General features: G+C 42.9%; 1 protein-coding gene across 1 annotated transcript in view; it reads right to left on the bottom strand.

Annotated features, from left to right (window-relative positions):
• Positions 1-25,867, bottom strand: part of sema5a (sema domain, seven thrombospondin repeats (type 1 and type 1-like), transmembrane domain (TM) and short cytoplasmic domain, (semaphorin) 5A) — a 71,650-nt gene that overhangs the window by 41,000 nt on the left and 4,783 nt on the right. The window contains exons 2-8 of the mRNA XM_068747893.1: positions 22,666-22,765; positions 21,562-21,607; positions 13,588-13,650; positions 10,105-10,203; positions 6,085-6,298; positions 4,746-5,031; positions 2,908-3,043 (exon numbers count right to left, since the gene is read on the bottom strand). Of these exons, the coding sequence (XP_068603994.1) occupies positions 2,908-3,043; positions 4,746-5,031; positions 6,085-6,298; positions 10,105-10,203; positions 13,588-13,650; positions 21,562-21,607; positions 22,666-22,765 (944 nt within the window). The remainder of the gene's footprint in view (positions 1-2,907; positions 3,044-4,745; positions 5,032-6,084; positions 6,299-10,104; positions 10,204-13,587; positions 13,651-21,561; positions 21,608-22,665; positions 22,766-25,867) is intronic.

Raw genomic sequence — 25,867 nt, 5'->3', positions numbered from 1 at the left:
GCTAGATCGCCCGAAATACTGTTGTCACTAAACTGAAACCAAAAATGAGATTGATTTTATTCTTTTAATGCAGTGCATTTTTTTCCTGCAAAGCAGAAAAGTCATGAAGTCGGTCCAACTGCTGCAGAGCTGGATGTGCACAGGTAGCCATGCATGTCGCTCCTCAGTAGAAGAAGTCCAAGACTGGGGTCAGGACTGTGGATTAAAGTGTCACTCACAAAGAAATGGCTTACTCCCAGACACAGGAGAGAAAACAAAAACAAGCCGTGCGCCACAATTACTCAAACCCAAATGGCTGCTTTTGGTTTGAATCACAGCATCACAGAGGTGCTGCACGAAACACCCCCAGGCTAAGTATGCATGGCTTCATTATACTTAGTTGAGACTGGACTCAGTCGTGATTAGTTCCAGAGGAGTAGATACAGTAGCACGGGCACCAGACACTTTACACAGATCAATTCCCGGTCTTCCGTAGGTTGACGGATGAGAATAATAGCGGGATTCCCATTGATGGGCAATGGATCGGTGCCCTCGCCACATCAGGAAATGAGAAATTAAAGTCCAGAAGGACATGGAAATGTTACACTATGTACCCTGAAAGCGCTGAACACACACACACACACACACACGTACACGTGTGGGCTGTATGAAAGGTGTCTAAGATTTCCTTTGGGGGTTTGTCCTTGCATTGCCTGCGTGTGTGTGAATTTGAAAGTGTCTGCATGATTGCATTTCCTCCACACTATGACAAAGTTAGACATGACCTGAAACGGTTTATGACATCTGTGAATGTACATGGAGATAAATGTGGCGATTTCCTCCCGGCAGTCAAGGTGAGGGACAGAACCATCATTTGGCTGCGGGCCCATCAAATCCTGTGCTGTCTCGCTCATCATTATTGCACTGGGCTCAGCCAGGACAAGTGCCAATGAGAAATTAGGTGGAATCAAAGCCTGTTTTTTTTTTTTTTTGCTTAAAATGCATCCAACAGTTCTTTAACATTACGGCACCCCCCGGTAAAATCTGATTATAATATTTGACAGTGTTAAAAATAAAATATGTAACCAATAAGAGGGAAGTGCGGAAAAAAAGTCATATTTTTTTGCACTTGAAATCCCGGAAGATATCAAACCTTTCCATCAGCATTTGACTCAGACGCTCACATATCGTATGGAGCTTAACAATGAATTGTTTTTTACAGTAGGTAATTACAGTGTGACAGAAAACCTATACAATACAGGCATGGTATTAGCTGCAAAAAACATGACTCACTGTTTGAATAAACCCAGCAGGATCAATCGGTGTTTTTGTAATAAATGGAGGCGATTTTCTCTGCAGACACACTTGAAATTAAGCTCTCAATCATGAATCAGTATGAATGCTGAATTCACCATCATGATTAGAACCACCGGTCTGCAGTAGACGGTGCATGTGTCCAGCTGGCATTTATACGTATATACATGCTATTCTCTACCTAAGTTTGTGTTTGTGTACGTGTACAAAGGAATGAAAAAAAGAAAATACTTGAGCCATAAATCCCACGGTCGTAAATCTAATCTTCCAACATTGACAAGTGCTTGATGAAGATGTCACTGAAACCTAGATAAAGTGTGCATCGGTCCAGCGGTGAGGAGCAGCTATTTTGCTGGAGCTAAACTGAAGAGATGTGGATGGATGTTGAAGCTGATCCTGGTTTATCCTTGAGGAAAACAGCATTATGGTGTATAGGAAGCGCTCTACCATGTAGCGGGAGTCAAATAAATCGACGGGCCGGCACTGTTCAGGTAGAGCAAATTAGATTCCCTGACAGTAAGTGAATTTTTGACATGTAGATAATGCCACACGTTCATGCATATTTTCCTGAAAAAACCGTGACAGGTTGCATTTTTCCTGCACGAGTATGTCATTATACATAAAGCATGTGCAACTTCTCGATATCAGGCGTCGCAAACGCTCGCGCATCTCCTGACTTGATGGAAACATGATTGAGAACCCACGATGGAAACCGTATGGAAGGCGTGTGCCGTCCTTTGACAGCCGCAGCTCAGGGAGAATTCAATCCCTCATGTAGAGCTGCATGGATTAGCCCCCCCCCCTCTCACTGTCAGCTAAGCCTGCGACAACCAAGAGCCACTTTTAGTAATAAAACATTCCCTCCAGGTCACCAGTAAGGAGCAGTGTCTAAAACTGGGATAAGGTACCCCTTCGCTGCTCGGTTCACTCCTCTAGGCTTTAGGGACTATAAACATAAAGTGCCACTTGTGCAAAACAAGGGCAGTTTATTAGTGAGGGACTACAGTTCAGAGACGTCTTAGAGGAGTGATTGTGCCATTGTAAAAATCACTGGGTTTTATAACGAGCGGTCGTAATGTGTGAGCTCATGAACAGAAAGAGGGATGATTGAAAGAGATTGGAAATTAATGAGAGTGAAGGGCTTTCTGGGTCTGAGGCTGGCTGGTCAGGGTGAATCCATTTATTTAGCAGGACACACATACATACGACATACATAAATTCCCCTCGGCACTCGCCCAGACATTTTTATAGCTTGGCTGATTGGGCACTGGGTTTTGGTATAAACCATCTTAAGCATGAGTAAACTAACAATTAGGCTGAACCTTCATTCACATGCACGCACACTTTAGAGATTGCATAACTGAATCATCATCATCATCATCATCATCATGCCAGAGTTTCCGTTTGTCCAGCGCTTTGATTGGCTTTGATAGTGTTACTTCATTTTCACAGCTTATTAGCAAATGTTAAAATACAAAATCTAATTTAGATGGTGAACGGCTAAATAGAATCCTATCATTTTAATCATGTCAGCATCGTGGCATTAGCATTCATGTCAATCGTACCCCCCCCCCCAGAGGCAATGGCATGGCTGGACGGGGTTAGTACTGTTACCTGAAAGTCTGGGTTGGGGTTGGGATAGGGCAGCCATGCTGACCGTGAGTTCTCCTGATACTTGAAGGGTCCGCTGAAAACCTGTGATATGGCACTGAGATTGAAGGCACACACCGCCGAGGCAGCAATGCTGTTTCTGAATATCAGGGAGGGGGGGGGGGGGGGGCACCAACATGCATGGGAGAGAGAGAGAAACGGAAGCATTAGAGGAAAGAAATATGGAAAAGGACTCCCTAGCCCTAGCAGACGACCTGTTCAGTTTGTTTTGGCGTTTGTAAACCTGACCTCTCCATGCTTGTACTGCTTTCAGTCGATAAAAAAGGAACGAAAGAAAGAAATCAAATAGCGGACAGACAGACAGCATTGCAAGCGATCGTCATGATTGGATTATAAATCCAGCGATGGAATGCAATTAAGATGTCTGCGGTGTCTGATTAACTGTACACATCTCAGGCCTGAAATACAGCTATGGCTTTTTAATCTGTCATTTTCAACAAGTAGCAGGCTGCCCTCGCTGAAGAGAAAGTCAAGAACGAGAGCATTAACTCTCAACTCAAAACCGTGAGACTTGGGCGATGTGAATTATAACCCAAGGCAGCTGTTCATTAAACTCTGTGCCTGCAGGGGGAAACGTTTCCAATACCCTTCAAAAGACTCCTTTTTCAGCAAAGTGAGGGCATTGACCATAAAGAATGAATTACTCAGCTTTTAATAATGGCACTTACAAATGTGCCTGTGAGTGTGTGTGTATTTGTGATTATGAGTGGGTGATAAAAAAGATGAAGAGACAAAAAGAGGAGCGTTTGTAAAAACAGGAAGTAATTGCTTTCATCCATGGACGCATCCCATCTCATACGTTGCCATTGTGCATGATACGGCGAACACTTCCGAAAAACGATGGTAAAATTCTTCCTCTCTAAAAACAAGACGGCAGAGGAATAAGTGCTGCCGTTTGTACGATGGCTCGAGTGTTTATGGAGGGAGATTTCTATTGGAACTTCAATTTTAGAGGATGCTGTAAACGTGACATGTAAACGTCGTCGTCACACATCACTCAAGTTTATATACTCACTGCGGATTGCACACATGCCACGTTAATGTGGATGCAGTTGAAGCGTTTGTGTTTTCACAAATGACAATGTGATGCCAAAAACACTCTGAATAATACATGAAGCTGGTCTGCATTTGTTTCACAAAAATTGCGTACAAAGTGTAATAAAAAAAGAAGAAGAAAATATTGAGGACTTGGGGAAACAGAACATTGTGAAAAGGTTTTAAAAAAAATAAAAATAAAAAAGTGTAGTGTGTAGTGCAGCTAAACTGGCTATAAGTGTGAAATAAAGAAAATATTGTCTTTCAACAGGAGGAAACATTTAGCCTACCTGTGATTCCTCTCTGGATCTTTGCGGATCATTAACTGGTGCAGGATGTGGACTGTGCTCTCCATAAATGCATGCAGCCATCAAGAAAATATTTAAGACACATTTTGCAGAGCTCTTGTTTTGGAATGTTCGCTGCACACTGTGCCGTCACCCTGGAGTTAACGTTGATGTATCAACACCAATTTGCTAGCTTCAGCTGTCAAAATGGACAGCTGTTGGCTAGAATATGGGATGTTAATTTTCACAACATGATTCTGAAGTCAAGAAAAAGTGTTTAAAAGATGTATTTTTGTCACCATTAGGTGTTGTAAACTGCAGGAGTCGGGAGAAAAGGAGGTTTGACAGGAATAGGAACAGTAATTGAAGGGGCCTGGCTTTAGCTTCCAGGGGAACGGCGTCTTAAGATGAGGTAAATACGGTACCGTTTTTTCTTTTTTGTAAAATCACGTTACTTACACGTTGGTGGTAAAAATGCCGTAGAGTAGCTCCAGCTCGGGAAGATAAAATGTTCCCTGCAGCTCATTGTAGTTGAAGGGGATCTCTCCCGGCCGGGAGCAGTTCAGCCGAGCCTTCATGAAGGTGGTCCACGTGTCCTCCAGCAGGAAGCGGCCACCGATGTCGTTCTTACAGACGCGGCCTGCTCGAGAAAACACCGTCCTACCACAGTCGTGTTCCACGGCATTCTCCCGGAAGAAGAAGAAGGTGAAGTTGCCAATATCGTAGGAGGAGACAAAGTTCGGTTCTGCAGAACAGGCAAAAAGAGCAGAGGAAAGTGAGTGGGATCAAACAGATGGAAATAAAAATTGAAGGACGCTGAGACAAAGGTGAAAAGTGCAGAGAGAAGAAGAAGAAATACCGACAGAGCAATATCTAAGGCTGTGGGAGTGTGCTGTGACTGATGGCGCCTCAACACGAGGCCCACACAGCAGCAGGCGATCAGGATTAATAACTGCAGGCCATGTTATTAATGTCATCATGTTGTAATAAGAAAACTCATTTTTCATTCCCCAAACCCAAAGGTTGGGGTAAGAAATGAGCAAAGCAGGGTAACAGATGTCAGCCCATCTGAAACACGCAACCTCCGTGACACCGTCGCCGCAAAGGCGTTCGTCTTTATGTACGGCATTATTGCCTCTAAACCGCACACTTTATTCTCACCGGCAGCGATTTAATTCAGCCTTAAATGAAAGTGTTCCCCGTCCACCTCATTCCAACCCCCTTTCTCCTCTGAACCTTCGGAGGGCAGCGCAGGTGGAGACGGAGGAGGAAAATCAATTCGCCATAAAATCAGTTATTAAGCCTCTTCCCCCAGAAGGTTTCTGCCGAGCAATGTATGTGGAGGCTTTTAATTTATTTGTTCAATTTCGCTTAAACGTGAATCAGATAAAAGTCACTCGGTGACAAGATACTCGATTGAGCTGCTCCTCTGTAGGCTGGACACCCTAAGCTGCCTTAAGTCCTCCGCTCTGCACCGAGTAGGTTCGTGCATGATGTCATACTCCTCAGAGAAGGCAGGATCTTGGTAACTTTAGAAATAACTATTCACAAAAAGGCTCCTTCCTACTTCATGCAGTCGTGCTCATGTGAATGTACAGAGTTCAGCTCATGTTTGATCAGCATCTTCCATGCTTTTGCGTTTTTTTTTTAACCCTGATCCCCACCAGCTGCAGAGATGATGCACAAACGCTGCCACAGGGAAAGCAAACAGATTATTTTCCTCCTTCATTGTGCTTCTTTATCTTTACATAAACTGTAACATCTCCATCTGGACCCTAACCTTTGGCAGCCCCCTTACCGTTCAGCCACTTGGAGTTGTACTGCGCGGTGCGCAGCGGTGGCAGGCCGCCCAGGCTGCGGTAGATGGCGGGGTCTCGGCCAGAGAAGTCCATGGCGGTGGCAGCATAAAGCTCCCCGCTGGAGGTGATGAGGGCAGTGGAGTTGTGGAGGGGGTTGTAAGGGCATCGAGCCATTCCGCTGATCTGGTCATGAATCTCTGTCAAATTTGTTAGCTGTAAAAAAAAAAAAAAAAAAGGTGTGTGATAAAAGTTTCACGTTTATAATGGAAGGATGAAAAATAGATTTTAACATGATGCAGATATTGCATTGTGAAACATTTTTTTATTGGCTATAACAGGAGCATTTCATGGCTCAGAAGCAAAAACGAGATTTATTCTCCTCTCTTTTCTAAATAATAGCTCATTGTTAAAAATGTGTAAAACAAAAATCACATTAAAATTCAAACTGGAGACGTCTTGTAATGTTCGGTTCCTTCCTGCCAATATGCAAATAGCCATGATAGGACAAAAACAAAAACACTTAACCTCATTATGTTTTGCTTTAAATCTACTGTGAAACACAAAGAAAGATACACAAACTAAACCTTTAGCAGCAGGAAGTATAATCAAAGAACACATTTAAAATAATTGGCAGCATAAAACACACAAACAGGGGAGCTGCTCAAGTCCAATATTACGACACTACCGGCTCAGGGAGTGACTGTATATAATCCATGGCTTTTAAACAGACTCCTAAATGAAATATTTGACTTGGGTTTCGGATATGAGGACATTTAGTGTCTCATTATAACATAATAAGTCCACAACTTTGAGAAGCTCCAGAGTTCAAGATAGATGAACTCTGGCAGCTTAAAAAAAAAAAAAAAAACTTTTACAGCATGACCCGAGTTTAGCCACAGCATAGTACACTGGGTAGTAGTTTAAAAATACAAGCAATGACTCAGTAACTCAGAGTAATACATTTTTTAAATCCAAGAAGTAATTATATTTTATGGTGTAAAAGTCAACACAGTATAAGGGGATTATCACACACTTTCTACTTTCATCCAAGCTCACCAAGTTCTGAGGGTAAATGCATCATGCAAAGTAAAAAGATCCAATAATCTAAGGTCTTGATATTTACAATTAATCCATTTGCATTTTTTTTTAATCCCATGTGACAGCATGAATCATATAAACTCAATCTCATGGATTTAAAGGAAAACTGGCAACCACTTTTGTCAATATCCCAGAGCTGCTCAGTTTGGATCGAGCGTTCTGTTCAGTCCGGCCACCTCCACCCAACCCAAAGCTCCAAACAACAGAGCAGCCCTGTCTGAGATGAAAGCCTGGCATTGAAGGGAATCATTCTATGGACCGGAATAGCTGTGTTTGGGTCAATTGGGCCATTTAGAAAAACAAGCGGAGGAGTGATAAATAAATAGGCTGCAGTGCTTTCATTGAGTCTTTAGGAAGGGGAGTGAAAGTTGTCTCTGTAGAGTGCCTAGCAGCTGGGCGAGAAAGACACTGGGGTGACAGTAAAGGCTTCTGAAAGACACTTCCTTCCAAAGAGGCAGCTAAAACTAAGAGACTCAACAGCGCTAGCCTCAGATTTACAATACAGGCCCTCTTCTTGTGAACGGAAAAGAGCATTTCCTAAAATCACAGCTCTCTACTGATGATGTTTGTAAATGAACTGTTTCTTCAGGGAAAGGCCACATCTTTACCATTTGAATATTATAGATTGTATCCATCCAAATCATAAAAAAATGGTGAAATTGCATTAAAGATGATCTAATCACAATTTATTTTTGTATTGTCCTTATTTTTACTTAGATATTAGAATCAACTTGTGTCACAAGAATTTGTTTCCCTATATTACCAGTACTTGATTAAAAACAACAACAACTTGAATTGAATTTGGTCTATACATTGGCAAAGTACTAAATACAAAAGAGCAATGCAATAAAATAAGAGAACACTGACACTGCATCATCTCAGAATGGTGAGAAAGGCAATAAAACGGTTGATGTAAAGACACTGGCCTGACTGTTATTGCGGAAAACCCATCACGCCATGATCCCTCTCATTATCACCACCATCACCGGCATCAGTGAGGACAGCGTGGCTAAAAGTCGGGTTAATTAACAGCTGTTTAATCTATAACCTCAAAGCAATTATTAAACTAAAGTACACTGCTCCAACTCTGTTCATCCATCACGGCGGGTAGTAAATCTGTCAGACCGTGATTCCATTGCTCTTTCGATGGACGACTAGTGTTTCACATTAACGGACATTCAGTGGGCAAATATGACAGCGCTCGATGAAATACTGCCATAATAATGTCATGACATTTCAACTATATGTATTTTCACAGCGGTAAACAACATTATGAGCATGTGACCTTTGGATGTAGTGCTTTTGGACCAAAAAAAATAAAAGAAATGTCATCCTAATAGTAAAGTCCTGCCTCCACCTCCTGTGGTGTCCCACGGAGGATGAACGCACATCTGCTCTCAGGTTAGAACCGATTCTCTGACATTTTAAATCATGGTCTATACTTAACGTCTGCAGGCACTTGTCACCGACAATGGCAGATTAACATTTCCTAGTTCAGACAAATATGTTGTTGGAACTGCAGCAATTAAAGACCTCTGACCTACACAAGCATCCGAAAGACATCCGTTTGTTTAATAAATAAATAAACGTAAAATAAATAAATAACCAAATGGACCCACGAGTAAGGGCAAAGTAGCGACGATGAATCCACAATATGTTTATTACCAAAGTAGTGAGAGATACAAAAAGTTTGACCGTTACACTTCTTGAATAATTAATTTAACATATCTTATAATTAGACACATTAGGCTGCACAGAGAAGGCAAGTAAGCACAAACGGTACATTTTGTGTCGCCGACATCATGAGCCAATTACACCGTCATTAGGTGTGTTGATCGACCTTGGCTTTTTCCTCCGACATTGTCAGTTCCATAAATAACATTTCAATCATCACACTCACAAAGTTGTCAGGCTTGCCCAGCATGAAATATTACTGCTATTCAAGGATAACGACTTGTCGAGATGTGCTCTTGAGTTAATAATACATGCCATTTTGTTGATCTATATTACTTTATTAATATGTGCAACACAAACTGTGTTTCCTCATATATGATAAATATCAAAACATTTGATTTTAAATGTTGATCTAATTTTCCTTCAGATGTTTGTGTTTAACAGGAGCTGGCTATGAAGACTTTTGCAGTGACGGCCTTTCCACCAGCAAGCCTGGCCCAGAATGAGATATTTACTCACTGTATTGGCAAGGTCTAAAAGCTCTTAAAGGATTTCAGAGAAGGACATCATTACAATGGATGATACTGCAGTTTGATTTGATTCGGGCTATTGGCCCAAGAGACAAACTGGACGGACAAGGACACAATCTGCAGAGTCTTTCAGAGTTTGCAGTCTGTGGAAATGAATGGGACCGAAAATGACCTCATTATGATCCTCATCAGTGTTCAAGGGCAGATGCGGTCATGTTTGAATGAAGGCATTATTTTTTGAGTTTATATCTTACTTGCATCAAAATTTGTTAAATGGTGAAAAAGCCGAATTAGGAGCAAAGGAAGACAGCCATGTCATGTGACGCTGTCATATTGTTTATGTTTTTTTTTTTTTGTATTCAATCTAGTGACTCGGCTTTCCATGGATGCTTTATAATCTGTAGGGATTTCTGGCAACCGACACAGCAGAGGGATTTTAATTTGAAAGCGATGCAGGAAGTTTCGAATTACCGTCAATGCTTTTGGTGGAGAAAATGTAAAAAACATAAATGATCAAAATGAGTCTTTCTGGAAAAATATGAACAATTATACTGAAAAATTACAAATGAAACAGAGGCATTCACATTTATATTCACATCATGTGAACTATTCCACACTGTAACAGGGATAATTACTCCAGTATAAAACTACAGGTGAGGGAAATGCCAGTTAACACATTCTTTTAAAGTCAATTTTAATTTAAATAAATCACATTACCGTTCGGTTGGTGCAGATGGGGGTGAAGGCATTGGTCCCACAGGTAAACAGCCTGTTCCCATTCACCAGCAGCACCCTGATATAGTTCTGGCACTCCTCCTGCGGAAACACACCAGCAAGCACACATATCAAGACTAGCACTTAGCGGTGGCACCATTACCCATCCGTTGACCAGCAGCAGCGTTAGGCAGAGGGGCAAAACAACACTTTATACCTATAAATGAGACAAACACCTGGAACTGTGGGAGGACCGCTCCAAAACGTGGCAAAGCTTGACAGAGTCAAATCAAGGCTAATGCTCAGACGGCTCAGCCATGTCACATCTTAATTCGAGAGGGAGCGGATTTGTTCAGGGATCTGAATGAGGTGGAGGACAGATAAACATTTAGCAGCGGTGGGCGAGGACCACTCAGGATGAATTCAGAAGGTTACCTTGTTTTTCTCTTTGACTAGTCAAAAAGGAAAATTAAATTGTAGCCTGCCACGCATGCCATTAATGCATTCTGCTCCCTAAATTAATCTGAGCTACCATTCTCTAAGTTACGGTGACCTATACTCAAACGAAAAAAGAAGGAGGACAGCTGAGCAGATGGAGGAAGCGATCGCATGATTGATCGCCTCTGACCAATCATGAGCTCACCTTTCTATCAATACAACAAATCTAACAACACTCAGTAACCCTGTCAGACGGCACAGCTTCATTTTGTCCTAAGACAAGATCATAAACTCATAAGGGTCCCCTGAAACTGAAAGGGCCCACAGCTTGGTTGGTGAGGGGCCCCTCGTAGAAAAATTTAAAGCATTGTAAATTTTCTACTGTCTGACCCACCCGAGGCGGGGCGGCCTTCGCTCCCTCTCCTTCCCCTCTCAAGGGTCTGATTTAGTAGTGAGGGGCACTGTAGTGAAGACAAAGGGAGGGTGATTGCAGAGACTTTTATCCCCCCCCCGAAGTGAAGATGAGTTGACTGGTTTGGTTTCCTGGTAGTAAGTAAACTCAAACCATGCACATGTGCGTGTGTGTAATAATGCTTTCTATCTGTCGTGCTGATTATGGCACGGTGAATACGTGTGGGTGAGGTGGTTGGTGGTACTGGGGGTGGGTTGCGTGGGTTCTGCATGATTTAGTTATTTTCCTCAGTTTGTTTCGAGAGTTAATATCAGCATATTTAATATTTGCACAGCCAAAGAGTCCTGACTTGTTTATGAAAACATCTTGACAAATGGTCCGTGCCTGACAGTAATACAGAAGCTGCCGTGCTTGGCTTTCGTATTATGAAACACAACAGGCGCAGCAATCAAGTCCTGTCAAATCAATTTATCTCTCCTTACTTTACCCCACTGAAGTAAATCAAATACACAAGAGACAAGAGGACATGTGTATTGGTGGGGAAAAAAATATTACAGTCGCTTGTAAATCCACTCAAAGTACAGGTACTGCATCTCTGTAATGGCTTAAGCGATGGGATATTGCTGTGCACTGAGCCTGGGAATAAACCATCGAAAGCCCCGCCAACAGGAGAATTAACATTGTTGACATAGAAATTATGGTGAAAAATGCTTTGGATACAGTCGTGAGACAAACAACGGAAGGCAGATTTAAGCAATGGAAATAATTAATTTTACTACGTGGACAGAGAAAATGTATGCAATTCATTCATCTTTTCTGTAACATAATGAAATAATGTTATCTTGAATTGCTAAATTTCCCCAAAACTAGACCATATAGATTTAACCCATTGTGAAGCATTCATGCTTTGGGAGGTTTAATAGTCTGCCTCACGGCAGGTATTGTAACGTCATTAAGGGTCGTGTTTAATACGTTGTCTCCTTGCTTCGTTCATGTCCTACTTGGTACAGTCATTTTATTGTATGGGAAGCTTGTGTCGTGAAGTCATTGTGTCAGGGGGGGTGAGGAGACCACAGAGCAATTCCTAATGAAAGCCTGCGGCGGATAATTCAAAATGGTCCCCAATTGTGAGGTGTAATTTTCACACATAATTCTCATTATGTGTGATGAGACTTCATTTCAAAATGAGCTAGGATTTGAAACTTCTTAGCGCGTCAGACCAGCTAGTGAGGTTTAGCCCAGGTGCTCGGGTTTACCTCCAACTATTGCTTAAAATGTTTCATCTGTGATCAGACAGGGATGAACATCACAATTGAAATGTAACTGGCCACCAATAGCAGTGGCAGATTGATAGTAGCGATATCAAATAGAAAACCACGAAATCAGGAGAGGCCTTTAATGGAGGATGTCTGAAAAGATGATATTGTCTCACATCGATCGTGTTTGAAGGTCCAGTTTGGTTTATTTATTGTCTCTGGTGACAGTGGGTGAAATGTCGACTGCCTGTACAGTATGAGGTGTGTTTTTTTGTAACTCTTTTTCTTGTTATGTGAATAGTCATGTCTGAACTCCAACCAGTTTGTTACCTCCTAAAATGTTGATCATGTTACCCAGCGCAGAGTTAGTGTTCGTGTTTGATGAGTTTTATTTGTACTCATTGAAATGCTTTTTTTTCTTCTTCTTCTTCTTTTTTAAAGGTTCAAATTTAGATTGCAAATCAAAGTCAAAGAAGTTACCATAAACTGTTCCTTGCGCAGTAAATGGTTAAGTCTTTTAATACTACTCTTAGTGGAGCTCATCCTCAGAAAGGAGCAGGGAGCAAAACAATTTGACTCGCAGCAGGGGCAGCGCACAAGGACTGAGGTAGCCTCAGACTGTAATTCAGCATGGCTATAAGTGCCGGCCAACCCGTGCATGCCTGCAATGGGCCCCTAACCACCTATCAAGGAGGATAAATACACGGCGGCGGCGCACACAAAGAGCAAGCAGGGCAGGACAGTTCACCCACAGGTCAAGTTCAGCTTGTAAATAGTTGTTTCACTGGCCAGATGAAAACGGCTCAACACACACAGATCAGAATTCAACTGCAAAGCAATGGGAAGTCCCACAATGCTGGGTCTCCAAATTAAGACCCACATACAGAGCAGGGATTCCTCTGCAAATATTATTTGTTAAAACTAAAAATGATTTGTGCTCTCTGAAGGGAGATCTGCGACCGCTGCTTCTAGACAGTCGTGGGTAGACGAGGATTTCTCTAACCATAATCCTCTCTGATGCCTAGGTGGGAAAGTCCCACATCTGGAGGCCTTCAGTTCAACTTGTAAACAGAGTTCATCCACGTGCTATTTTTGTAGACGACCAAATCCGCGGCTTTAAAGAGCGAAGCGCTGCAATTTTGAAAAGCAGTAGCGGAGGTGTGTTTCCTAGTCGGTGATTTTACACATTGACGTTTGTAATTATCTTCCGTGTGCTTTGTGGAGCCTCAGGAATTAACCTCAATTGACTTTATTGATATCAATACTTTCAGTAAGCTGCTAACTAATCACCCTGAAACCAAGTAATGAACCTGACAGGGTTTCACAAAGACATTTAGAACAGCGTGTCATTTCAAAGGCTCAGTCATCACTTTAACTCACCTCAGATTTTCCACGGCTGAAGCAAGCACCCTTAGTGAATTTGTCGCAGTGCCACTCAGCCTCCTGCAGAGAGGGAGAGAAAAACAACACAAGGCTCCCAATCAACCATCAAGAAGAAGAAGCAAACAACTTTTGAGGCGGTGCCACCATGAACCATTTTGGAGAACACTTGGGAAGCCCAAACACATCAATGATGGGCTCAAATCTCAGCCTTTTTGAAATCAGTTTGATATCTGGTGAGCTAATTAAAGCAAAACACCACAGTATAGAGAAAATAAGATGAAACAGGACACTGTACTGTGATGATTGTAGATGTTGCTTCGGCCCTGATTTCTGGGTGTCGGCTTTTTTTAGCTTTGAGTGGGAGTAATGGATTAAAACTGAAAAGTAAAGGGATTTGACTTCTGCACTGTAAATCCAAGATATACATATGCACTTATTGTACATGCACGTATGTTAAATACAGACACAGGATCCAATTAAGGTGCCTACCGAGAAGAGACCTCAGGAAATGAGAGGCGAGTGAATGCAGAACCAAATGTCAGTTTGATTTATGAGCGAAGTAAAAGGAGGGATCTTAAGACATAACATGCAAATCCCCGGAGAGGGTTGTCGATGTGATTTACATGTGGGGGGAAGCAGAGAGACGCCTTATACATTTTAGTGAAGGATGGAGTTGAATAAAACCTGAACTTGTCTCCTCCGAGGGTGAAGACGCACCAGCGCACTCCAATTTCTAGCATTTAATTCCATTGTGACCTCAGGGGGGGGGGGGGGCTCTCATTGATAAAAGTTCTCTATTCATGAAATGAATGTTGGCCTCTGGACAGCAGCTGGCCACTAAGGCACTTACCCCTGTGACAGGCGGATTTAGGTGACACTCCCACTTACTCCATGTGACTATAGCAAGGAGAAAGATAGCGGCCGGTGCAATAGTAAAGCTCAATGTCACAAAGATATGCTCCATATTCATCTTGGTTCTTGGACATAAAGATATAACGTTCTCGTAGTTCTAAACTGTCTTGTTGCCACTGGCAAAGGATTTCACTCCCAGTGGGGCCACAGTAAATATCACTAACCGAAAGAGATATTAGATTTCACACTGGTATCAGGACTGTTTTATGCCAGGATGAGACGGCAGAGGCAAACTGAACCCCCCCCCCCCCCCCCCCCCCCAAAGCGCTTAGGAAAACTTTGTTCATTTGCTCTTTGAAAAGACTCAGCGAGCTTCCACTGTGTGTTTTATGACAAGGCCTTTGCTTTCTGCCTCAGTGGCCTTTGGGAGACGGAGAGACACCCTTTATGCCACAAACTTGCATAAACACAGACACGCAGGCAGAAACAGGAGGGAGCTCAGTGGGAGGGCAGGGCTTGGGATGTGCTATTAGGGAGAATAAGATATGAGCATTAATGGGAGCTGGTTCCACTCTTTCTCTTCTCTGTGTGCATGTGTGTGTGTGTGTGCGTGCATGTGTGTCAGTTCCCATTCCAGGCCAGGACTATTCTTGGGCTGTGCAACCACCACAGTCAAACCACACACATCAGCACAAGCAGCGCCCCAGCATGCCCTAGCAGAGTAGAACGTGGATTCTGAAATCCAATTTCACTAATTCCTAGGAGGTGGTGGTGGAGGCAGGATTAAACCTGCTAACGGCATGAAACGGAAATCACTCGTTTGTTGTAAAAATAAATAAATCAGTCATAATATGATCAAAAATATTGTGAAGCAACGTTATTCCCATTACATTAAGGGAATATGATGGCACCAATGACCATTCAGGTCACCCTTTCTGGCTGCCCGGTCTCAAATGATCCAGGCCTGCAAAGGCATGCCAGTTTCATCAATAAACATTAAAAGCTCATTATCATGCAACTGTTCAGCCACTGTACTCCTCGGAGGATTGTGCCTTGAACTGAAATATGTCCGCAATGTGCAGTCATGAAATAATAATAATAATTGGTTTCATCAAAAGACGGTGCATCACAAAGACCTTTTTCCTGTGCCTTTGTCAGGTTAAATGAAGTGAAATAGAGATTAGAGGGCAAATGAAGAAGATTGGGGAACAAAATAAGTTTAATAAATTAAATTTAGTAAGCAGAGCGTGTTGCCGAACTGGCCCAAAAGAAAGAATAATGCTATCCTGCTGCTGTGACGATGTTTGGAGCAATGCTTCCATAGGATTTAGAGCTAGCAGAGATTATTATGGCTCGTTGAAACTATTTATTTATTGGCCATCGTTTTCATTGGCGGTAATAAATTGTCATCATCAAAGTAAAGAGGAAAAACCTGCAGCAAATTCAGACCTGGCAAAAATATTTATTTTCACATCAGTGTTTAATGATAAACAGATCTAAATGAGCCAACACTTTATCCAGAGTGTCTAAACCATTTTATTTTGAGTTAAAAGTCAAAGCGAGCACACCCCAAGCTGCCAATCTCCATTGTTTAGCTATCACAAATATCACAAGCACTTCAGATCAGAAGCTATGCCGGGTTATCAAGCAATTTTGACACAGGTCCCCAAAAAATACATTTCTCCTGGCCAAATAATTACAAAAGGATGAAATTATGGATTAATTTTTAGGAGTGCCACAAACATGACAAAATCACTCCATAAAATTAGGAAATTATTTTGTGCCACATGTGTGTAAGGAAGCCAAGAGGATGCAAGCCGTTTCAGCCAAAGCAGGCTTTTAATGCAAAATGCACTCAACCAGCTTGGCCACAGCAGACGCCAGCTCTCATGCTTTACGGCCCTGAAAGCGGCTAATCTCAGAGAAGCCTGGGGAAAAACGTTTTTGGGTTTTGGTGAGCAACTTTAAGGCGGTGTCATCTGGAAAAGCAGTTTTCTCTAAACATTCCTAAGAAAAAAAAAAGGATACTTACAATGAATTCTTCAAATAAAAATTCAAACCTTTTTATTCCAAACACATTTGGCTCACCTCACGGTTTAAAACCTGCATAGCGATCTGATTTCTACATGTTCTTGACAATAATTCACCCCATCCCAGGTCGCGCTGAGTAACTGTAGTTGTTTTAAGACTAAACGGTGCCCTCGCCAAAACGGAAAAAAATAAGGTCAATGTTAAAACCAACCAGAACAATCCTTTAAACAAGATTATGTGATGAAGATGCAGAAATTCACAGAGAGGCGGCAACATCTTTCATCAGTTGGCAGCCTTCATTTTTTTTTTGCTTCAGTGAAGCTGAAGGAATCCCCTCCTAAGATATGTTATGCTCGACGAGTCCACCCTCTCCCTCCTGTCTCCTGTCCCCTGTCCCCCGTAATGGGTGCAAGCCTCAGAGATGAACCATTGTGCTCCGAACTCCCACGGCAAGGACCGCTGTCACCAGGAGGTGGGCGGCTGCAGGAAAGTTACCAAGAGAGCGAGTGGGCAGAGTGGGAGATAGAAACCGAGACAGAAGAAAGGACAGGGACACACAGACAGAACAAACACAACAAAGAGTCCAACTCAGGAGTCAGCCGGAACAAGGGAGACAGCGTGGGTAGAGCGCGGTAGTCAGTGAGTGGGAGGAGGGAGTGAGGAGCCGAATTCTGAAACAACACTGTTCCAGACATGTTATTGAAAATATTTTTGCATAAAATCTGTCCAAAAAAATCCACCCGGCTGCCGACAGCTGTCCAGCTGCATGAGATGACGAGAGCTGTTCGTCTCATCACAAGGAGATGGTGGGTCGAGAGAGAGAGAGAGAGAGAGAGGCGGACAAAGCCTGTCGGGGAAATCTAATCTTTTTTTTGAGGAGCTGATATTATCTTTTTGATGCACTGGCATAATATTTACCATTCAGGCTGGAAGCAAGATGTGAGCTCAGGGGAGATTTACATATGAAATTGGTTCTGATGCCTGGGTGAACGTGTGTAGGCCTGAGTCACTACACAGATCACCAATAAAAAGAGAAGAGCATGTCATATATTTATCCTCACACAGCCTTCCCGCTTCGACGGTATGCACTGATATCTGTTTCTTTGTATTTCCAATCTCAATCGTGCCGTTTATTCTATGCATTTAAATGGCCACGTTAGCAGGTTAAACTCGTAATTGAATTAGCAATGCTTCCAGATAGCAGCGGAGGCTCGGTCGCTGTTAGCTACTGATTAGCGGGGCTAATTGCCTGTCTGACAAAGTGCAGTGCAGCATGTGGGACTGGAGAGTGTCTTTTGTGTGAACTCTGGAGTCCGCTTCTATCTTAGCGTACTGAGGGAAGTGAAGAAAAATGGATGAACAATATACATCTCAGCCGCAGACGGCGTCTGTTGTCGCGCGCAGTTCTTATTGATAGTGTTTTCATGTGCCAGCGCAGAAGGAAAAGAGAGGCTGCGGTGAATAGCTGCTATTTTTCTCCTCCGCTGCTGCTGTATCGAGTGGTGAACAATGCCAGTGGAATTCCTCATTCCAGTGCTTATTGACGAATGCTGTTCCACAATGTTCCTGCTGAAACTCAGCCTCGGTCTCTGCATCCTGTTTGGACTTTGCTTTGAAAAAGCGGGCTCACATTGGATTCCTATAAGGGATTCCTTTTTTTCAAAGTAATGTTTCCTCACACTGGCATCGCTGCTTCGGATATCACGGCCCAAACCAGCTCTCATTGGCTCTGAAAATGAGACTCTGCGAACTTTTAGGACCAGCATATAAGTGTGTTTCCTGTTATTAGGCCAGGTGTTCAAGGGTTAAGAGTTAGAAAGGAGCGTGGGGGGGAGGCAGGGCACACTTTAATTCAAAATTCAATTTGATTATTTGAGGGGCTCATTGGCAGTTGGAAAAAACAAGGCTGAGTGGTACATGAAGCCTATTTGGCCATCCGTCAGCGCTGGCAACAGAAATTTGAAATTGAACAAAATACAAATGCAGAAGTGCCAATCATCGGTGTTTGTTCCCACTGCATTGGGCCATGGAAGCTGGCAATGCCAGTATTGATTGGCCGGCCCATAGTTAACAGCAGATTGAGGGCAGGGAGCTGTGTGAGGGACAGTGGGGGGGGGGGGGGCATAAGGACAATACCAAACAGATGTAAGATGCGGAGTGGCGTTCACCTGGAGATGGAGGAAGGGCGCTTTGCTTTACAAAGACTGTGGCAGCGCTAGTGTCTCTGTAGCAGTGCATGCTAAATAATTTTTCTACTGCAGGGCTTTGAAATCAGCACAAAGGGCGGGGGGGGGGGGGGGGGGGTATCAACTTTTTGTTCTTGACAGTGATTCCCAGATCAGCAAGGATGAGGGGATTAAGCAGTGCCGCTGAGTCATTTCACATCTTAGTGTTTTTGGCAGGACTTGGCTGTGATGTTGGTCGATAGCTGCAGAGTGTTCACCTTGGGATGGGCATCGTTGTTTTGTTTGGAGAACGACATGCGATGCCTTTGTATGACCGGGGATATTTACCTGAGATATAGGTAACTTTACATCTTACAGGCTGCTGGTTTTTATTGTTGCTTCCATGAATGACATCATTTATTGACTAGACTAAAAACAGATACTTCAATCACGGCCAAAATGAGGAGCCACTCTTTAGCCTCCATAGATTTTCAGTTACATGCTGGCAAGTTTGTTTGTTTTTATATGTAGCATTTATGATTCTGAAAATGTCCCTCCTCAGACAAAGCTGTATATCTCTCTTAAGCAACTGAACCCTTTCCACTCCCAAGGCTTACTGATGTGAAAAACCATGGGCAATATAAGAGTATTGCACCAAAATCGGTCCTCTCTCCAACAACTCAAGTTCTCTGCTTGTTTTTGTTTTTTGAGATTATGGTTTCTGTGCTTAGACCCTTATCGATCTTTGAGTCTAAACTCGATATGCACAACAGAGTGAGTTTAAACCAGCATTGTTGAGGTGCCATCCTGTCACTCTAAACCCTTCATAATACAATGGAAAAACTACCAAGTACCAGGTTTATTCTTAAAAACCTCCATGTTCTTCTGCAACCAAGGGCAGGTAAAGCGGGTGGGATTGATTTTGCCTTTGTACAGCATCGGACATTGGCTACTGCTGTCCTCATAAATGTTTCATGCATGTACGTACAAGATGGTAATTATATCCACCTCTTTAGAGCAGTATAGGCTGCTTGCATTACACCAGCCTTGTTCTCTGTCAAACCATACACAGCCTCCCTCTTAGCGCTGCCAGCCATGCACGAACAAATCACTGCCACTGGGCATTATCTGACAGGGCTGATGCACGGGGATGGGGTGGAATCACAAAGACAAGTGTAGGTGTAGCTTTTTTGCTTGTTTTTATTCTGGAGCAAAGAAAGACTGAGCCTTATGCAACTCTTTTGAACGCTGCTGCAACCGGAACTTCTGGGGTGCTGCTTGTGCTCAAACTTAATCTGATCCTTGTCGCAGCGTTCAGTGTCACGTGATCTCGTAAATCAATTTAATCAATCAGCGACTGCACGTAACACGAGAAGAGCAACATTGCCAAAGGGGAAATCCATTCAAATGTTTCAACAAAAAATAAGGATGACAAATATATTTAAAGCCAGCCGTAGAGGCGATTGAGTCTGAGCAATGCAGCTCTGGTTTTACACCAGGATGAAACAGATTTCAGATGGAGGTGGATGAAAGAAAACCACCTCAGTAGTCGAACTTAGATGTCCCCTTGACTTTAAAGATGTGGTGCAGTCAAATGCAAAGCAGGGACCAGTGCACAGGCCATCTTAAACGGGCTACAAACCGTGGCAGGGATTACCGGTCCTGCTTTCATAAATGAAGACGTCTCAGATAAGAGGGATTTATTTGTTCTATGGAAATCTCCTGCGACGGGCCAGCCAGGCGCAGAATGAAATAAAGGCCGGGGGATGATCGGGTGCACAGAGAATCTTTAAAAGACAACTATGTCCCGGTGTGCAACTTTAAAAGACTGGCCCTACAACAATCCTCGTCTCTCTCTCTCTCCGTGGTAGCTCTTCTGCTCTCACCACTCTAATTCCTTTTAGGATGTCCCCTCCGATCGTTCCTTTCCCACAAATCCCCTCTTGCTTCTAATTTTATTTGACTGTTTACTTATTTTTCACTTTCTAAACTGATTTACATCAACGCAGCTCGCACTCAGCATCACTCTCCCTTTTTTTTTGCATCCAGCTACTCTCGCCCTACGGTTTCTCCTTCTCTCCCTCCTCATGTGCGCTCCTTTTCCAGGGTATAAATGGCAAACATTGTCAAAGAGGCCGTGCTGCTATCGCGTAGAAATACAAAGTTATGTCAATGTTTGTACGATATCACGGTGGGACACAAGTTGCTTAGGGCCACAGGAGGGTGTGGATGCGAACAAGAGTGAAAACAGGAGGATGAAGAATTCACAAAGAAAATAGGACATCATAAGAGAGAAGGCCACAGAAAGACCAAATAATTCTTCAGCGTGTTTTTGTGCAGATTTCCAATTATTAGATATTCTTCAGTGGATTTTTTTTTTTCAAACTTGAAAGCTTGAGGAGAACAGAAGATTCATTCATTCATTGATGCATTTTCCAACCGATTTGTCCGGCACCGCGTCGCGGGGAGAACAGAAGAGTTTAACCAAAATGGTGGGATCAAATTTGAAAAATTACACCAGGGATTAAGATCTTAAAAACACGGAAATGTACTGCTGCAGTGTATATGTCAGTAAAAATGCATGTAAACGCATATTCTAATTGGATTTGAAGACTTTTTTACCTCCCTCTGTGTGTGAACCCACAGTGCCGTTAACCAAACCCACTGTCTTTCCACTGGATGGGAAGTTGTTGTGACATGTGAAATGTTAAACCGTTTGACTGTAACGGATTTAGCTTGTGGCAGCTGGCAGCTTGGTGGAACTGTAGCACAGTGTTTGAGGCAGGCAGTGCTCTGGATGCCACTTCCAGTGTGGCTGTGAAAGCCATACAAGAAGATAGTGTGGGACACTCAGAAAGGTGGGTGAGACGGGGGGGGGGGATGGAGAAGCAAAGAGACACTGAAGAAAATAATCAACACTCACCTGGATCAGTGTCAGGTCCTCCAGATTGAGTCTGAACAGGTGATTTCTGTAAGAAGAAGGTAAAGAATTTTCAGCAAACCAAGAAAACAGTTTGTTTCTTTGCATTCTTCACAAATTAATGCAGCTTCGCAGTAAAGAAAAAAAAAGAAAGGAATAAAGAAAAAATAATTGTACTGAATTGCTGACAGATTGCAGGCACTGCCTCTTTTGCCTGTTTTACAGATGGAGCTCTTGAGATAGTTTTAAATGTGAATCCATTCATTACTTTTTGTTCCAACTCGACAATCATCTCAAAGAGCAGATGTTGCTATTTGATGAAGAGTAGATGTCTAATATCTGAGTTAAAAAGTCAGACACAACACACAAACACACAACAGCCATGTCTCAGTGTGGCTCCGGGCCCCGCGTTTTATTGTATTGACATTTGCATCGATCCCTCTTCCCTTCCATTATCGCTAAGCCCTCTAACTCAGCTGCAGTTAAAATAATCGGCACAGAGAATTGACATGAACTAACCCTTTTTGAGTGCTCCAAATACCTGTGCCGATGGAATTAGCTGTAGTTGGAGCTAAATATAAAAGACAAGATAGGAAAAACCTCTCAATCTGTTTATTGCATTATGTGATTACAAAATGCTTACAGTCTCAGGGAAAATCTCCCCTTCGACCTTTACTGTTCTGACATTCACACATGAACAATTTACCCGATTAGCCTTTTCCATTTAAGTTCCCAGGGTGCATTAGTGAATTCCCTGAGCTCACTTTGTTTGCTGTTGCCTCTTCCTGCCGCCTCCTCTGTTATCCCCTGCTCACATTGTACTGAGGGTTTCTTTCTATTGACAACCAGGCCATTAAGCGCACACTTCATTAACCGGAGACTCACACATGGTGAATGTACACTATACATCGAGTCTTTGTGTACACACACACACACACGCACACGGCTGGGCTTGACAAAAGACAAAATTCCTCAAAGCCATTTTTTTGGCTTTCCTATAGAGACTGATGTGAAAGACACGACAATAAACGGATGCACAATGAAAAGAAAACACCGAAGGAAGACAAATGAGACGGCGATAAGAACAAACAGACTCAGATGTTTTACCTTGCACCGACGATCAGTTCGTTCTGGCCAGGGTCAAAGGTCAGCTGGGAGTAATCCACTGTGCCCTCTGCTTTGAACCTGAAGATCCATGGCTCCATTTCTGTTGGCGACACCAGAGGACACAACGGCCGTGAGCCAATCAGAAGCAAGAATTTCAGACTGAAGACGACTGTTGGGGCCGGTGAACGCTTTCAAAGGCCTGCAGTGAATTGTCTAAAGATGTTCAGTGCTGTAAAGTGCTAAAGGCTAATTTGAAAATAACAAGAAGTTGTGCTGCTGCTACGGCTTTCTACTGATTTGTATATTTAATTTAGCCTGATGCTGAATTAAAATGGTGATGCTCAGAGTTCTTAATATTGCATCAGAACTGAAAAGGCAGGGCTAAACAAAATCAACTGCATCCATATACAGTAGGACAAATATATAATGAACATTTAACTCACTTAAACAATTGAGTTTCAAATTTACCCTCAGATCAAACACAAAACAGAGATGTGAGGAGGAATATCGATGTTAATCGGTCAATCATTGATGGAAGTACATTGATTTAAATATTGTTTAAATGTACTTCGTGTCAGTGTTTATCTTTATGTTGCTGATGGTAATACTCACACACTCCACAACATTTTTTTAACAGCACTTACAAACACAAAATGAAATTGGATTGTACGTTAACTGTTGTAAAAAAAAAACAACAGGTGACTTAAGAGTTTACAGAGTATTTACGATTCACTTCAACTGCAATTTAAATGTGTAATATAATATATTACATTACAATATTGTATACAGTAATCATATTGTTCTAGTAAAATTTAATGCAGGACTCTTATTAGTAATGAACAATAACAAACTCAACTTCTACTCGACTCATGATCTAAATTCATAATACACTAAATGAGAAACCAAAACTTTTGGATGGGCCTAACCCGACTTGAATTCTGTTGATGAAAGAAATAATAAAAGATGCTTCAAACAGTCCTCAGTTGATAAGGTTACCCGTTTAAAAAAGTAATTTGGCATGGTTCGCAGGACTGCTACATTAATGCGCTTCAGCTTTTCTTTTATCCATGCAAACAAAAATGTACCTGAAACTTCCATTTGCAAATACAAAATAAAGAAGCACAGCTTCTTGTGATTCAGTGAGTATTTCTTTGATGTTTTAACCATAACAGCTCGACCGTCACATCATGACTCTGGATGAGCCGTGAACTTCTGACTTCTGATGGGGCTTGACCTTGTCCCCTCCTGCATGATATGTCTTATATTTGCTAACATGAAGAGAGAGCAAGAGAGACATCCCAGACAGGCACTGACAGCTCATCCACAACCTGCCTGTTCTCATGGCGCCCAGCCCATTAACCCCTGACCAATCGAATCACAGACCCCCCCTGTGGTTTGTCCAGCGATGAGGACAGCCTGTCTGCTGTCTGGTTACCCGATAGGTTTGGATGTCACGTCCTTTCTCCATTCTAAACTATATTACTGCTCATGTAGGTCGGATACACTTGCCAAACATCATGATATATTGGACATTTCCCCCCAATTGGCTATAAATGTCTTTGCTTTCCTTTTTTTTGAGGATGCTGCCAAAACCGGAATTCTCAGCAGTGGAAGCCAAAATGATGTGAAATCATTCAAAACTACATTTGAGAGCTGTTCCCTGACAATAAGCATTTCAAAGGGACCCTTTTTGTTAATTGACTTTTTTTCCATCGGGGGCCAGAACGCAAGGAGGGGACAGCTTGAATGTGTTTTACCAAACACATTATCTGCTTCTTCAGGCACACCCGTCAGACACTATTGTAAATGAAAGCACGCTCTCCCTTGGCCGCACCAAAAGCAAACGCTTTGGATTTCATGGCAAACGTGGGATTTCGAAGCGTTCGCAAGACAACAACAGGCAGCGCCGGAAAACGTGCGCTTCCAAAGAACATCTGCCTCCTCCAAATCACGTAGCGAGACCGAACTCTGGCTCCCCTAACAAAACAACATCATATGCTGTGAGACGATGCAACTGTATGCAAAGATGTTCTCTCTTGTTCTCTTTCAAGTCTCTTGCGGCGGGTGCAAGAAACCTGCAAGAGGAAACTGCATGCCATGTCTGGGGTTGCAGCCCAATACATTTTCATTAGCCATGGTGAGAGAAATATCAGGGCGATCAGGACCAACGTCGCCCCGGAAGAATTAATTTTCCTTAATGGCTCCTGCTCTGCTTATTCTGGAGGGAAGCACAAAGTTTTGGATGTGCCAATCCTCTGGCTCCGCTGAGCTTGTTTTTCACGCCATCGAGAGGATCTCTGGAATACAAATGCAGCTGTGACACCCCCCCCGTGAGGGAGGACGGCGCTTGACGAACCTGGCTTCTCCCCATAAATCTCCCCGACTCACCAGGGGAGTCTCGCTAACGGGGGTGATGGAGTGTGTGTCTGGATGTGCGCGAGACGGAAAGGTAGGAGAGAGGATATTTGTTGGTAAAACGGGCCAAAGGTTTTAATTGAACACAGCAGCGCTCAAGGGATTTATGGCCCTTTGTGACGAGGCCAAGGACCATTCATAAACATTCATAACCAGCGTGGATGGGCCCTCCCAAGGCTGAGCAGCTAAATATACGCAGCTTCATCAAGTCAAACTCAGGGGGCTTTAGCAGTTAGGCTTTACTGCAAGGAAACAAAAACGTCTCTCTTAAGACGATTCTTCAAAAGCAACGCTGATGGATCCAGGGTTCGCTTCACCATTGAGACAAATCACACTCATCCAGACTTGTGACATTTATTTGCTTTTGGTTGGGTTGTAATATCTCGGGGGCATCCACAGGGGTTTAATGCCCCCGTAAAAATAACCATCGTTAAACCAGCAGAGAAGGAAAAATGAGTGTGACCCCCCCCCAGCTAATAAATACTTCTGCCCTGTAGAGGTGCATGTGAGGGCACAGATGATCCAGCTGCCCAGGCCCACGAAGCTGAGTAGAGTAGTTCGCAAAATGAAAAAAAATAATGACAGGCTGAAAAAATATTATGACCCTGGATTGGATGACACCCCCTTGCCCATTCTCAAAGGTTAGTGTTCTATACAGTTCTGCCAGGTCGGCAACAACGGCAACATCTGGAACCAATGTTGAACCTTGAATGGGTTTTCTGTGTGCAGTGTAAATAGAGTGTGGCAGCAGGCGCTCACATAAATGAAGAGCCAATCCCCCCCCTAA

The sequence above is a fragment of the Brachionichthys hirsutus genome, chromosome 14, assembly GCF_040956055.1.
Source record: "Brachionichthys hirsutus isolate HB-005 chromosome 14, CSIRO-AGI_Bhir_v1, whole genome shotgun sequence".
In the NCBI taxonomy this organism is placed as follows: Eukaryota; Metazoa; Chordata; class Actinopteri; order Lophiiformes; family Brachionichthyidae; genus Brachionichthys; species Brachionichthys hirsutus.
Note: the sequence above shows the minus strand (reverse complement) of the source record. Positions and strands in the feature narration are given on the sequence as shown.